The 15,494-nt window shown below is 51.2% G+C and overlaps 1 protein-coding gene and 1 pseudogene across 2 annotated transcripts; one reads left to right on the top strand and one right to left on the bottom strand.

The window, feature by feature from the left end:
* The first annotated feature begins 1,322 nt into the window (after nt 1-1,322).
* On the top strand, nt 1,323-5,726 carry Castor1 (cytosolic arginine sensor for mTORC1 subunit 1). Of its 2 annotated transcripts, none has more exons than XM_021176757.3 (9): nt 1,323-1,638; nt 2,162-2,226; nt 3,443-3,627; nt 3,710-3,842; nt 4,018-4,141; nt 4,486-4,599; nt 4,765-4,847; nt 4,939-5,033; nt 5,180-5,726. In XM_021176757.3, the coding sequence occupies exons 1-9, from the start codon at nt 1,526-1,528 to the stop codon at nt 5,246-5,248; spliced, it is 981 nt and encodes a 326-aa protein (XP_021032416.1). In that variant the 5' UTR covers nt 1,323-1,525; the 3' UTR covers nt 5,249-5,726. The 2 variants fall into 2 exon arrangements, with proteins under 2 accessions (XP_021032416.1, XP_021032415.1); XM_021176756.3 differs by having other exon boundaries at nt 1,326-1,638; nt 2,156-2,226.
* Nucleotides 5,727-14,315: 8,589 nt separating this feature from the next.
* LOC110304209 (large ribosomal subunit protein eL20 pseudogene) lies at nt 14,316-14,812 on the bottom strand (annotated as a pseudogene).
* Between the last annotated feature and the right edge of the window lie 682 nt (nt 14,813-15,494).

Here is a 15,494-nt window from a genome sequence, read left to right as displayed (position 1 = left end):
CTCAAGTCTCTAGTTTGAATACCCAGGGTACCTCAAATACTATGGCCTGTCCCCTCAGTGTTTGAGCCCTGGGCATTTTCACCTCAGGTACTTCTGGGTTGTCCCTGGAGTAAGATTCAGAGTCTAGGGGTAAGCGCTCAGCAGTTAAGAGTTCAAATCCCAGCAACCACATGGTGGCTCACAACCATCCGAAATGAGTTCTGAAGCCCTCTTCTGGTGTGTCTGAAGACACAGTATACTTACATACAATAATAAATAAAATTTAAAAAAAGATTCAGGGGCTGGTGAGATGGCTCAGTGGGTAAGAGCACCCAACTGCTCTTTTGAAGGTCCGGAGTTCAAATACCAGCAACCACATGGTGGCTCACAACCATCTGTAACAAGATCTGACGCCCTCTTCTGGAGTGTCTGAAGACAGCTACAGTGTACTTACATATAATAAATAAATAAATATTTAAAAAAAAAAAAAAAAGGCCGGGCGTGGTGGTGCACGCCTTTAATCCCAGCACTCGGGAGGGAGAGGCAGGCGGATTTCTGAGTTCAAGGCCAGCCAGGTCTTCAAAGTGAGTTCCAGGACAGCCAGGGCTATTACAGAGAAACCCTGTCTCGAAAACAAACAACAACAAAAAAAGATTCAGAGTCCATACTATGTTGCTCAGGCAGGAGAGGAGGACCCTTTTTCCGTTCCTCCCCTCAGTGGGGGCGCTCCACTTCAGACGTTGTTTGACTAAAAACTGCCACACAGGCCAGGTTTTGGTGGTCGAAACAACGACAAGGTACTATCAAGCCAACCTTGGGCACCCCATTCTTAGGGATCTTTAGTCCTTACTGTTCTTGTCAGCCTGCAGTCCCTGCCCCCTACCCCCGGCAATAAAAGGAAGATAATAAGGCTCCACTCAGCTGTTCGCGGGTCTCCAGCCTAACCTCCCCACTCCGGAGATTTATGGACGGCTCTGGCCTGAATAGAGCTCCAACCCGGCTTCCAGTCTTCCTACAGTCCAGACAGGGTTTTTCTGTGTAGTTCTAGCTGTCCTGGAAGTCACTCTGTAGACTAGTCTGGCCTCGAACTCACAGAGATCTGCCTGCCTCTGCCTCCCTAGTGCTGGGATTAAAGATGCACACTTATCACCGCCAGGCTCCGCGTTTTAGTGGCTTTAACCATAAAGTCCACGTGCGAGCCTGGAGGATAGACAGGGAGGGGACCAGGAGCTTCCAGCACGTTCCCAAACCCAACACAGCGGGCGTCCAGCGGAAAGGGCGTGTCTGGGGCGTGTCCTGGAGGCCTCAGATGGGTGAGGGCTAGAAGAGTGGCTTTGGCAGAGTTTGAAGGCAGCTCGCAGCGCTCGGTAGGCAGGGCTCAGGAGGAGGCGTGGCCACTTCACCGTGGCTGTGGGGCGTGGCCGCCGAAGTGTGGATCCCTGGCTGGGCGGACCGGTAGCGGGCGGTGCTTCTTTAAGCCCGGCGCCACCGCATCGCCTCCTGCCTAGGTCTCGCTGGCGGCCAGGCCGGGGCTGCGGTATCTGCGATGGAACTTCACATCCTAGAGCACCGGGTGCGAGTACTGAGCATTGCCCGTCCGGGCCTCTGGCTCTACACGCACCCGCTCATCAAGCTGCTCTTCCTGCCCTGTCGCAGTCGGTGCGCACCCGGGTTCACGAGCGCAGGTCGGGCGGGTGGAGGCTCCTCTGCCCCTCTGGGCCAGGGGCGGAGGACTAGAGTCGCCGCGAAGCAGCGGGTACCGGGTGGGGACGCTAGCCACTCTGGCCATCATTCAGCCTGGGCCTTACCCTTTCTGGGACGCCGCCTATCCGGCCCGGAGGGCCCCCCTCCCAGGGCTTGTCAAGGTGCAAACTGCCTGGAGTAGGCAATGTAGTGGGGGCATGTGTTCCTTGGCAGGCTGTAGCCCCTTCCTAGACGCCTCACGTTAACTTTTGAGAGTTGTCCAGGGGGACCCAAAGCCTTCCACTTCTGTGGAATGGAGGGGAGATCCCAAATATGGGCTCTGGACTCATTGATCCGAGGAAGAGAGTGAGGCCTGAGTGCCGGTCCGGAAGGCTCCTGGTGGGGGGTCCTTTGGTGCTGCTGCAATGGAGTTCCCTTGCTGTCTCCATTCCATTCACTCTGGGCTGAAGTCTTCCCACCCCTTCCGTCCTAGGTGCAGGTTCTTCAGCCTGACCGAGACTCCGGAAGACTACACTCTCATGGTGGACGAGGAGGGCTTGAAAGGTCGGCACGGGTCCTTGTTTGCCTCTAAGCAGTATTCTTACTAAGTTGAGGGATCCGGCTTCCCAGAGAGCTTAGACCCCAAAGGAATATAGGTCCGGGTTCAAATCTTCAATCACTCACCGAAGTACTCCTGTGTGGGATGGAGTCGTGACCGTTTGACAACATTTGTGAGAGTTTTATAAACTTAAAACCCACACGGAGCTGAATATGAGTCCCAGGCCAGCACGGGTGGCGGTGGTGTCTCACAGTTTTAGGGGAGAATAAGGGGGTTCCTGCAGCTGTTTTACCCTGAACATTATTTCTTCTTGGACTTGTCTCTCCAGTGAAAGGCAGCCCCTCCCTTACTGGCTTGGGAAGCCTAGGCATCTGAGAGTTAGGAAAGGAATGCAGGGGCAGGCAGCAAGCCCAGAGCAGGGTCCAGGGCCTCCTGGCTGAGTCTGAGTGAACAACAGCTACGCTGGCCCTTGTCCCTGTTCAGGCCTGGGACCGGGAAATGACTTCTGGCTCCCATGTCTGCCTGCTTGCCCCATCCTCTAAGGCCTGAAGTCTCAAGCTTAGCCACCTAGAGTTTGGCCGAGCCTCCCTCCCTAAGGACTTAGATTCCCTGTTCTGTAGGAAATCTGTCAGCAAGGGAGCTTTCCCATCAGTTGGTCACTGGCGCCCTCTGCTGGTGCTTTGGAGCCCATGAAGTCCAGACTAAACAGTGTTTGTAATCCCAGCACATAGGAGGCTGTGGCAATAAAATCAGTTTAAGTTAAATCTCAGCTTAATCTACATTGTAAAGGCGCTGTCTCAAAGCAAACAATTAAAACGCCCCAAAACACACTTGTCTCACACAGCAAAATGGTGTAGAAAGAAAGAAAGAAAGAAAGAAAGAAAGAAAGAAAGAGAGAGAGAGAGAGAGAAAGAGAGAGAGAGAAAGAGAGAAAGAAAGAAAAAGAAAGAAAGAAAGAAAGAAAGAAAGAAAGAAAGAAAGAAAGAAAGAAAGAAAGAAAGAAAGAAAGAAAAAGGAAAATCTGGGCCTTGAATCTAGTTGTGAGTTTGGAGTAGTAATGCTCACTGAGAATGCCCGCATGATGCACACCGAGGTAGAAACGATAGAAACCAGCCCTGAGCTCCGAGTCTGTCAGGAAACAGATCTGATGGGCAAGGTTTAAACACAGAAACTGAGAGGCAGAGAGAGCTGACTAACCAGGCATGTGCCTCCTGCCCACAGAGCTACCCCCATCCGAGTTCCTGCAAGTGGCTGAAGCCACATGGCTGGTGATGAACGTATCTCACAGTGGCTCCGTGGTGCAGGCTGCTGGAGTAACCAAGATTGCCCGGTCTGTCATTGCCCCGCTGGCTGAACACCATGTGTCTGTTCTGATGTTGTCCACATACCAGACAGACTTCATCCTGGTGGGTTTTGGGCAGGTGCTGATGCAGGTCATAAGCAGAGGGACCTGGTGTTGCATAATATTTGTCCTTTGCCTTGACCCAGGTACGGGAGCAGGACCTGTCTGTGGTGATCCACACACTGGCCCAGGAGTTCCAAATCTACCGTGAAGTAGGCGGAGAGCCTGTGCCTGTTACTGGAGACGATTCCAGCAATGGCTTTCCCCAAATCCAGCACGGTGAGGTCTGCCCACCAACACCCAAATTCAAGTGGGACCTTTTCCCACGGGAGGGCTTGTCTTTTAAAAGGGTGCAAAACACTCTCAATGTATGAGATGGGGTAGCCTTTCCCTGATCTGCCACCAGGGGTCGCCCCAGTCCAAGATAACCTTGTGGCCCCTGTCTCCTGAGCAGGGCCCAGTCCCACGGTGCATCCCATTCAGAGCCCTCAGAACCGCTTTTGTGTCCTCACACTGGACCCTGAGACACTGCCGGCTGTCGCCACCACCCTCATCGATGTCCTCTTCTACTCCCACAGGTGGGTCATGCGTGCCCGTGATCTCTGCCTCCCACTACTGTTTCCTGCTCTCTGCCCTTTGTCTCATCCCTTCTGTTACTCTGTGTCACACTCAGTGCCTTAGGGTTCCTGACAGCCTGTTAGGCCTCAGCCAGGGGTGTCGGCAGAACCACTTCCCAGCCATATACTCCCAATCCGGCTCTCCCTCTGCCCAAGGCCTCTGGCCGTTGAGGCTTATCCCTCAGGAAATCAGGGGTCTCTCACAATGAAGTAGAGATTCAAGGGCCTTCCCAGAGCTGTCTGTTCTGGCTCCTCCTCTGTGGTCTGCTCAGCAGGTAATGTGCCCTGTCATCATCTCTCTTCAGTGTCCCCAAGGAGGCGGCCTCCGGCGGTCCTGAATCAACGTCCATTCCGTTCTTCGCTTTCTCCCTCATCGAGGGGTACATCTCCATTGTCATGGATGCAGAGATCCAGAAAAAGTATGTAACTCCTTCCTTAATTCTCCGTAAACCACAGACCCTCAGCCAACCTCAGGGAAGGTGGAGGAGGGGTGCCGGGTTCCGAGGTTAGCAGGACGTGCCCCTATGGGTCAGGCTAGATGGGGGTGCGTGAAGTGCCTTTCCCATCACCCACTGCTTCCCCAGGTTCCCCAGTGACCTCCTGCTGACCAGTTCTTCTGGGGAGCTGTGGAGGATGGTGCGCATCGGGGGACAGCCCCTGGGCTTCGGTGAGGACCACTCACTCCCTGTGGGGGGGGAGGGCAAGCCTGTGGGTCTTCACAGCATCTAAGGTAAGCCACCTGTGTCTCCAACCCTCAGATGAATGTGGGATTGTGGCCCAGATCGCGGGTCCCCTGGCGGCTGTTGACATCTCTGCTTACTACATCAGCACATTCAACTTTGACCATGCGCTGGTGAGGACCTGGCTGGGACGGAGGTTCCAGCAAGCATACTGAGGTCCCTGGGGGGAGGCGGGAAGGGCAGCATCACAGCTAGTTTAGGGGGTTGGGCATCCCTGGCCAGAGTTAGCCTGGCGTTTCATGCTGTGCACTCCCTCCAGGTTCCTGAAGATGAGATCGGTTGTGTCATTGATATTCTCCAGCGAAGGCAGGAAGGCCAGGCTTCCTAGGATCCATAGGGAAACACTAGACTCCCAGCATTCCCGTAAAGCCCCCGGGTTCCAGAGCTTCAGAACAAGTCCCTGGTCCTGCCAAGGGATCCTGGTTCTGCTGTCTGTCTGTCAGCTGTATGGAGCTGGGACTTGTGGCCATGCCTGGTTCTGCTGTCTGTCTGTCAGCTGTATGGAGCTGGGACTCGTGGCCATGCCTGCCCACAGAAGATACCTTGGTGCTTGGGGCTTAGATCCCCGACCCAACATTTTCTATGTGACCTCAGCAATGCACAGTGCCTGCTTGCCTGCAGCTGGAGCTGCCTCTCCCCTGGCTAAGACTCACATTCTCGGGCCGGGCTCTGACCTCCAGCCTGCCCTGCCTTCCTAGCCAGATGAGTTCAGCAGTGCGCTCCTTTCGTGGGGCTCCGAAGGAAGAATTAAATCTCACTTTTATTTTCATGACTGTTTATATAAATAAAAGACTTGTGGAGCTGTGCCCTCTGGTTCTGAGTGACAGCTGGCATCAGGTCTTAGTCTCTCCCAGACTTGTCCCCTATCCTTGGCTTTTCAAGCAGTTTATGTATGTGACAAATGAGGAACTGAAGCCTCCAGCACATTTGTGACTAAGTCATGTGGTTCATCTCTAAAGTAGAGCGTCTCTTAATTCGTAGTTACTTACAGAACAACCTAGAGAGTTCCCGACACTGGGAGAAATTCCCCTGTCCCTCTTACCTAAGAGTCCCCTGGCTGGATCCTGGAGAACCTATCCAGGAGGTCTCAAAGCACCTTTCTCCAAGGCTACTGTCTGCATTCCCACGGGCCTTGCCTGAATGCTTATGCCCCTCTTACAGAGAAGTCACACAGTTTATGACACTTGGAATAGTGGCCAGCCAGGCCTTTTGCTGCTGAGGTGCAGGGCTATTCGGGGAGACGGGACCCTAGAACCCAGATGGAGTCCTCCTTATCCTCTACTGCTATGTACCTGGGCACATCTGGGCCTGGATTTTTCTGTCATGGGGCCTCCACTCAGTAAGATCAGGACTCCATTGCAGAGGCCAGGGCCCCACACATGCCCTGGGAGATTATCAGGTACCTTCAGGTCAGACCCGCCCATGTTCAGGAGGGGAAGGAGGGTGTGGCTTCTGTGTACCCAGGTCATAGTGAGTCCCTAGAAAAGCAACCACACAGGCAGTCTTCTGGCAGTATGCCCACCTGGCTCAAAGGACATCCCCCCAAGGCTAGAGCCTCAGGTTGCAGATCAGATGAGCCTAGAGCACAGCCCGGCATGGTGAGTGCGTGGTGAGAGGCCTCAGTTTCCCCATGTGCAGGAATCAATTCCTTCCGGGACCCTGGGAGGGAGCATTTCTTTGGAGGTTGTCTGTGGTTGGGAGTGGGATGGAGAAGTCATGTCTCCTGTAATAGGGAAATAGTGCAAGCTCAGGCTTGGGGGTGGGCCAGGACACCCAGGGCTGCTCAGCAGGAGGCAGGAGCAGGAGGTGGATTTGTCTGTTGCTAGTGCTGCTGCATAGCACACAGAAAGCTGCTTCTCTCACTGAGCTCCGTGCAGGCCTCTGGGGGAAGAAGGGCTGTTAAAATGATGAGCTGTTGATTCACACATGATAGTCTTGTCCTCATTTTGCATAGGGGGAAATGAAGTCTAGAGAGTGACTTGTTTAAGGTCACCACACAGGGATAACAAAGTAGAAAACAAAATAGAATTCTAGAAGGGTCTGGGCCAAGGGGGGGGGGCAGGAGAGAGAGAGAGAGAGAGAGAGAGAGAGAGAGAGAGAGAGACTGACTTTAGGCTGAGCCCTGTAGGATGGGTAAGATTTTGCAAGACCCTTTGTAATCCCAGCTGTCTGCATTAGTGGCCGGGTGTCTGCTGCTGGTGACCGTAATTGTGTGGGCAGGCACGCGAGGTCTGGCCCTGTCTCCTCCCTGACCCTGGGCTGGATAGAGTGAAGATATTGAGCAATGACCCCTGTCTGTGTCACTTTCTCAAGAGGATTATGGTGTTGGGTTTCTGAGCCATGAGTGCCAGTTCTAGGGGTGTCCAGAACTTCTTTTTAGGGGGTTAGTTGTGGCATCATGTGGATGTGGGTGCTGTGTGAGTGTGTGTATTTGTGTATGTATATGCAAGTGTGTGAGTATGTGTGTGTGTGTGTTTGTGTGGGCACTTGTGTGAGTGTGTGTATGTGAGTGCATGAGTATGAGTGTATGTATGTGTGTGTATGTATGTGTGAGTGTGTGTGTGTGTGTGTGTGAGAGAGTGTGTGTGAGTGTGTGTATATGTGTGTAAGTGTATGTGTGTGAGTGTGTGTATATGTGAGTGTGTAAGTCTATGTGTGTGAGTGTGTGTGTGTGTGTGAGTGTGTGTGTGTGTGTGTGTGCGTGTGTGTGTGTGTGTGTACTGGGGATCTCTTTGGTGCTTACATGATAACGTGCCCTCTGCCCCTATTGCTTTTCTCCAGAACCCTGTATCCCACGGAAGTACTGGCCTGTGGCTCTCCTGCTGCTCCAGCTCTCCTTGTTGCCACCATCTCCCCCACTGTCTCCTTTCCTGCTGCCCCAAAGCAAGCGGGTATAGCTTCCTACCTAGACCCCAAAATGCCACCCACTCTCCAGTCCCTCCCTCCCCCATTGCCTTACAGCACTTTCTGGGTGTTCTTCTTCCTGGTCTCCTGGGACCAGTGCCTCAGTTTCCCTGTCCTATCACTGTACCTGTGAGTTGTCCCCCACATGTCCCCTGTGGAGCACAGCCCCACAGCTGAATTCCTTCTCCTTAGGAAGACAGGGTGGGGTGGGGGCTCCCACTTATGCATGCAACTTTGGAGAACCTCTTGACTTTCCTGAGGTGGCTGAGTGTCTCCCTCCCTCCCTCAGTCCCTCCCTCCCTCCTGCATCTTTCCTTCTCCTTCCACCCTTCCTCTCTTCCCAGGGCCTCTCCCTTGCTGAGCTCCCCCAACCTTGCTGTGATCTGAAGCTCTTCCTTAGTTTCCTTCTTGGTGTGTGTGTGTGCTTGCATGAACATGGGAGTATGTGTGTGTGCTTGCATGAACATGGGAGTATGTGTGTGTGCTTGCATGAACATGGGAGTATGTGTGTGTGGTGTGCTTGCATGAACATGGGAGTATGTGTGTGTGCTTGCATGAACATGGGAGTATGTGTAGTGTGGTTGCATGAACATGGGAGTATGTGTGTGTGGTGTGCTTGCATGAACATGGGAGTATGTGTGTGTGCTTGCATGAACATGGGAGTATGTGTAGTGTGCTTGCATGAACATGGGAGTATGTGTAGTGTGCTTGCATGAACATGTGAGTATGTGGGTGTGCTTGCATGAACATGTGAGTATGTGTAGTGTGCTTGCATGAACATGGGAGTATGTGGGTGTGCTTGCATGAACATGGGAGTATGTGTAGTGTGCTTGCATGAACATGGGAGTATGTGGGTGTGCCTGCATGAACATGGGAGTATGTGTAGTGTGCTTGCATGAACATGTGAGTATGTGGGTGTGCTTGCATGAACATGGGAGTATGTGTAGTGTGCTTGCATGAACATGGGAGTATGTGTGTGTGCTTGCATGAACATGGGAGTATGTGTGTGTGCTTGCATGAACATGGGAGTATGTGTGTGTGGTGTGCTTGCATGAACATGGGAGTATGTGGGTGCAGGGATGCACATCTCTGTGAAGGACAGAGGTCAAAGTCAGGTGGCTTCCTTTATGGCTTGCCACCTCATTTTTGAGGTAGGGTCTTTCACTGAATCTAGAGCATGTTCTTGCTGGCCTGGCTGACCAGTGAGCCCATGGGACATGCCTGTCTTTGACCCCCAGTCCTAGGGCTTAAGATGGCCTCCAGCATGCCCAGCTTTCAATGATGCAGGGGATCTGACCTTAGGACATCATGCTGGTACAGCATACACTTTACCACCACGGCTGTCTCCTTGGTTCCCTAACTTTAAAAAAAAAAAGTTGTCTATTCTATCTTTTTTTTTTCTTCCGAGACAGGGTTTCTCTGTATAACTCTGGCTCTGTCCTGGAACTCACTTTGTAGACCAGGCTGGCAGAAATCTGCCTGCCTCTGCCTCCTGAGTGCTGGGATTAAAGGCGTGCGCCACCACACCTGGTCTATTCTATCTTTATGAGTGTGCCTGCATGCATGCATGTATGTATGTGCACTACTTATGAGTAGTGCCTGCAGATGTCAGAAGAGGTCATCAGATCCCCAGGGACTGGCTTTAGAGGTGTCTGTGTGTGGGTGCTGGGAACTGAATTTGGGTCCGCTGCAAGAGTAGCAAGTGCTCTTGACTGCTGCGCCACCTCTCTCTCCAGTCTCTTCTCCAATTTTTAAATTGAGATAACATTTGCATAATTTAACTTTTTTTTTTTTGTCTTTCTTGAGACAGGGTCTTGTTTGGAGGCCAGGCTGTTCTGGAACTCATGATCCTTCTGCCTCAGTCTCCCCAATGCTGGGATTACAATGGGTGTGTTGACAGCTATTTAAAAACGAGGGATTCAATGGTATCTGGCACATTTGCTCCAAAATCTTTCACCACTCCAAAAGGAGGCCCTGCAATACATTGGCAGCCAGGCCACTCCCATCCCTCCCTGCCCTGCCCACAGCCAGTCCATAGTCTCTCTCTGCATTGCCCTCTGTGGTTTATATTGATGGAACCATACAACCCAAGTGAGACTTCTGTCCTTGCTTCAACTTAGCTTAATGTTCTCTGTTTTGTGTGCACTGGTGTTTTGCCAGCGTGTGTGTCTGTGTGAGGGATCAGGTTTGGGAGCTACAGACAGCTGTGAACTGACATGTGGTTGCTGGGAATTGAACCTGGGTCTTCTGGAAGAGCAGTCAGTGCTCTTAACCACTGAGCCATCTCTCCAGCCCCCACCTCACTGTTCTTGAGTGCCCTCTGCTTTGGGGCATGCCCTCCTCATGGGTGTTAATCTCCATTGTACAGCATGCTACATTTTGTTGGTTTGTTATCTTTTGAAGAAAGTTGGGAGTTGTCCACTTTGGGCTCTTAAACGCCTAGTCTGAGGAAGGCGGTGTGGTTCTTCCATCTTGATTTTAAGTTCATTCAAGAACAGAGTGACCAGGAACTCCCCTAACACCTTCCGATTCATTCATTGACTGGTGCCAGCAGGAAGCCGCGTGGAAACAGGGTGCCTCGATGGCCTTGGAGCGCAGGGTAGGTTTCTTTTCTGTATCATGTGCAGTTTCTTTGGGGTCTTTTCACAGCCCTCTCCCAAGTCATTTTCTCAGTGGACTTGCTGATTGGCCTGGGATACTCTCCCACATCTTGTGTGTGTGTGTGTGTGTGTGTGTGTGTGTGTGTGTGTGTGTGTGTCTGTGTCTGTGTCTGTGTCTGTGTAAGACAGAGTTTCTTTGTGCAACCTTGCCTATCCTGGAACTCTGTAGACCAGGCTGGCCTTTTTTTTTTTTTTTTTTTTGGTTTTTCGAGACAGGGTTTCTCTGTATGTCCCTGGCTGGGGCTGGCCTGGAACTCACTCTGTAGAGCCTTAAATTCAGAGCTCCACCTGCTTCTGCCTCCTGAGTGCTGAGAATAAAGGCCTGCGCCACCACGCCCAGCCATGACTTCTCTTTCCTGTTTGTCTGTCTCTGGGGCTCAGCTCCTAAGTGTAAAGAGGCAGTGATGTGCCTGGTTTGCATTCAGAGGATCTGAGTTCAGATGCCCAATATCCAGGCAAAAGTTGGGGGCTGTGGGGCAGGTCTGTAGCCTAGTATTGAAGGCAGAGACAGGCAGATCCCTAGAGCCTGCTGAATAATCAGTCCAGTTAAACTGGTAACCCAAGTTCAGTGAGAGACTGTGCCAATAAATGCATACATACATCATACATACATACATACATACATACATACATACATACATACATACTGAGTGTATGTATGGAGAGTGACTGAAGAAGACACTGGACATGGACTTCTAGCCTCCACATGCATGTACACATACCTGCACAACACACACACACAGACACACACAGACACACACACACATGCACACACATACAAACAGACATACACACACACACACAAGGTAGGAGTCAGCCCTCCGTTGGCAGCTCCTTTTGTGAGGCAAGCAGGTGCTGCCTTTGTGGAACCCATGCCCAAGTAAACTTTACAAGGGAGGAGACATGAGGCAAGTTTTTTTTTTTTTTTTCCTTTCAGTTACTTTTCCTGGAAAGTGTTGCAATCTAGAATAGTCAAAAAAGCAAATTTTTGAACATGCTATAAAAAAAGAGTTAAAAAAAAGAAAAAGAAAAGAAAAGTCAAGGAAAAAGTCAGCATGTTTTCAAAGCTGCCCGAAGCCAGATCATGCACTTCAGTGACAAGGGTGACAGAAACTCGATTCCTTGGGAAAGGGGCCCACGAGCCAGCTGGACTGCCTGAGATCAGCTGCTCTGACCAGCAACCCTGGGTGCCGTCCTTCTGGAAGCCTGGCCACAGACTTGATGCACACGTGCCAGCAGTGAGTGCCAGGGTTCTGCAGGCTGGGAGCCACGAGTCCCTGTGCTGCAGCTTCTACAGATGGTCGCAACTGCATGGCCGTGCAGATGATCCCTAGTGCTTCTCCAGCACCTGCCATTACCTCCTCCTCCCCCACCCTGTCTGCAATGTGAGCACTGGACACACTTTCCCTCCCTGTTCTCTCCCCATCCCAGTCTGACACTCAGGACCCACCTGGTGCCATTTAGCCCCACTCAGCATGATACCTATCCCTCCTCCTGGGGAGAGACTGTCACTTTGCCTTCCCTGAGCCACTGGGCAGCATCAGTTCTGGACAACCCATTGAACGTGTTGGTGGGTCTCTTAGCTTAGGAAGGCTATCTGGATTCCAGCCTGCATCTTCTCCCCTTCTGCCCAGCCCGCAGAACTGAGGCCATTTATGCCTCACTTTCTCCATCTGCAAAATAGAACTGACTCCTTAAGTATCTGTGAGGATCCAGTGATGTGCTGTTTGTGAACATGTAATTCGAAGCCTGGCACATGAAACATCTAGAAACCTAAGCCTACCCAGTTTATTGGGGCCGGGGAACCCAAACATTTTAAGAAAGAATCTGATATTTCAAAATAGGGGTTCTAAGGGCTGGTCAGGTAGATGGATGGGTATAGTGTTTACCAAGCGTGCAAGAAGGTCTGGAGTCAATCCCCACACCTTCTAGGCCTTTCCATGAAGTAGTGGAGGCAGGGAGATGAGAATTTCAGTGTCAGCGTCATAGAAGCTCAAGGCCAGCTTGGGATACATGAGACACTGTCTCAAAAAAACGGGCAGGAGAGCCGGGCGTGGTGGCGCACGCCTTTAATCCCAGCACTCGGGAGGCAGAGGCAGGCGGATTTCTGAGTTCGAGGCCAGCCTGGGCTACAGAGTGAGTTCCAGGACAGCCACGACTACACAGAGAAACCCTGTCTCAAAAAACCAAAAAAAAAAAAAAAAACGGGCAGGGTATTTCTATGTTGTCATTACAAGAAAAATGGGGACACAGCTAAACTCCTATTGTGTTACTGTGAGACAAGGTGTTTCCCTTGAAGTGACACAGCTCTGGGGGTGGGGCTCTGCCTCTCACCTCACAAGCACAAGCTGGGCTCATCATGGGTGTTGGGGGTCACTGGGAGCAAGCAGCCTGGACACTGCTGAACCACCTCTGCTCTGTTGCTAGCTTGTCCATCTGCCTGTTGTCACTGTCCCCGGGGCTTCCCTCTATCTGGGTTTCCCTGAGGCAGGTCTAGTCACAGGCTCTGGGGCGGGTGGCTCACCAGTCTGGGTGGTTGGGTCAGAGAGAGTCACAGATCTGAGACAACTCTCCAGTCATCTTTCTTCCCTCTCCTCTGAGTCAGGCTTCAGACCCCTGGCAGGGTCAGTTACTCAACACAGAGCATACCCCTTGGCAGGCCAGGTCCCAGGAAGACCCTATGGCAACTAGACAATACGGGATCTCTTGGGCCCCACGACCTCTCTGACCCGGCATGTCCTTGCTCACTGGGGCTTACGTAACCCTGCCTTTCCCAACTGCCCCAAAGCCACTCAGTGACATAAACCAGTGTGTGCCTTTGTCTACCCCAGGAACTGCAAGGGACATGTTTACCAAATGCCCGCTGAGGGCCAAGCTCAGCTCTTGAGTGACACTAAGTATCTCAAGAGGTGCCTGGACCACTTGCTACAGTTAAAAAAAAAATCAGATACAACCCTTATATCATAGGCTAGTCCTCATTCTGTAAAATAGCCTCGTCCATAGACTCTTCTGCAGAGTTCTGTGCTTTTCCCTCAATCAAGGTTATGAAGTCATCTCTACCACCAGTTCTAGAATCCTCCTCAGACTCTGCTGACATCACTCCCATCCTGGTTCCCAGACCCCTGGTGCCATTCTGCTGTCTGTCCTGACTTCGTGTGTGAGCATCATCACCATGCAGTGTTAACAGCCTTTCTTTTCTTTCTTTTTTTTTTTTTTTTTTTTTTTTTTTTTTTTTTTTTAAAGATTTATTTATTTATTATATGTAAGTAAACTGTAGCTGTCTTCAGACATTCCAGAAGAGGGTGCCAGATCTCGTTGCGGATGGTTGTGAGCCACCATGTGGTTGCTGGGATTTGAACTCTGGACCTTCGGAAGAGCAGTCGGGTGCTCTTACCCACTGAGCCATCTCACCAGCCCCCTTTCTTTTCTTTCTTCTTCTTCTTTTTTCTTTTAGGCTCTTTCCAGACAGGGTTTCTCTGTGTAGCCCTGGCTGTTCTGGAACTCGCTCTGTAGACCAGGCTGGTCTCAGATTCACAGAGCTCTACCTGCCTCTGCCTCCTAAGTGCTGGGATTAAAGGCTTGGGCTATGACCACTTGGCCTAGTTTTGCTTCTTTTTTCTTTTTCTTTATCTTTTTTTCTCTTTCTTTCTTTCTTTCTTTCTTTCTTTCTTTCTTTCTTTCTTTCTTTCTTTCTTTCTTCCTTCCTTCCTTTCTTTTTCTTTCTTTCTTCCTTCCTTCCTTCTTTCTTTCTTTCTTTCTTTCTTTCTTTCTTTCTTTCTTTCTTTCTTCCTTTTTGACAGTCTCAAGTTTTTATTCAGTGGGTCTCTGTGTCTAGAAGGTGTTGGGTCTCTTAGTGGTGAAGCATGGTTTGTGATGGCGCCGCAACACACGGTGGGGCGGTGGGAATTTGATTTTGGAGCCGTGGAACTGCGGCGGCACTTGCCGCCTTCATGATCTGGATGGAGTGGGCACAGGCACAGTGTCGGGCACCCATGTCTCAGTAGCACTGTGTGACTGCACTAGCAGTGGTCAGGTCCCGGTACTCTCGGTACAGTTTGTGTACGCATCTAGCACAGCTAGATGCCAAAGTTCTTCATGAGCAGGGGTAACTTCTCAAACACCTGCCCGCAGTACACAATCTCCCCAGATGACTTCTTCATCTTCTTCATCTTCTTCAGTTGCGACACAAAGTACCAGAAGTGGGACTTGGCCACTACATGGTTGGGTGCAAAGATTCACATTTGGTACAGAGGTGGTGTGTGGCATTTTGGGGTTGGCAAGCAGCGCCCCACCACCTTGTACTCCCGAAGCGTGCTCAAGGCCTTCATGGCACTGCGCGCTCGTTCACCGCCAGTCACAAAAGGTAGTTTTGCTTCTTATTGGAACAAGGGTTTGGTTTTGTTTGCCTGATGTGGTGGTGCACACCTGTAATCCTAGTGTTTGGAAGGCAGAAAAGATTGTTGTGAGTGCGAGGCCAACCTTGATTATAGTGAATTGCAGATTAGTCTATGGACTAGGCTATTTTACAAAATGAGGACTAGCCTATGATACAGAATGAGGGCTAACCTATGGTACAAAGGACTGAGTTTAGGAGTGAACTGGCTGGGCGTACTCTTTGTGCTTCTCAAACTGCTTCCCAGGCAGTGTCTTGCATGTCTTATACAGCCTTCTAGTGTAGCTGTGTGCTCACCACACCTGCTCCTCTCTGTCTCTGACTCCACCCTGAGTGGTGTAGTGTGGCTCTGTGCCTTTATGAGTACCTCATGATATTGAGCAATCTTCCAGGGTCTTTTACATAGCTTTGGCTGTCATGGAACTCACTCTCTAGACCAGGCTCACCTCAAGCTCACAGAGCTCCAACTGCATCTGCCTTCTGAGCACTGGGAATAATAAAGGCTTGGGCTTCTACCACCTAGTTCCTGCCTTTTTTCTTCAGGAGGAAATGACTGATCAAATCCTTTGTTTGTGTGTGTGTGTCCCTCTGCGTGTGTGTGTGTGTGTGTGTGTGTG

This window comes from Mus caroli, unplaced genomic scaffold (assembly GCF_978045245.1).
Source record: "Mus caroli unplaced genomic scaffold, Mus_caroli_1 scaffold_13, whole genome shotgun sequence".
Taxonomy (NCBI): domain Eukaryota; kingdom Metazoa; phylum Chordata; class Mammalia; order Rodentia; family Muridae; genus Mus; species Mus caroli.
The sequence above is the reverse complement of the archived record's forward strand: the minus strand, read 5'-3'. Positions and strand labels throughout refer to the sequence as shown.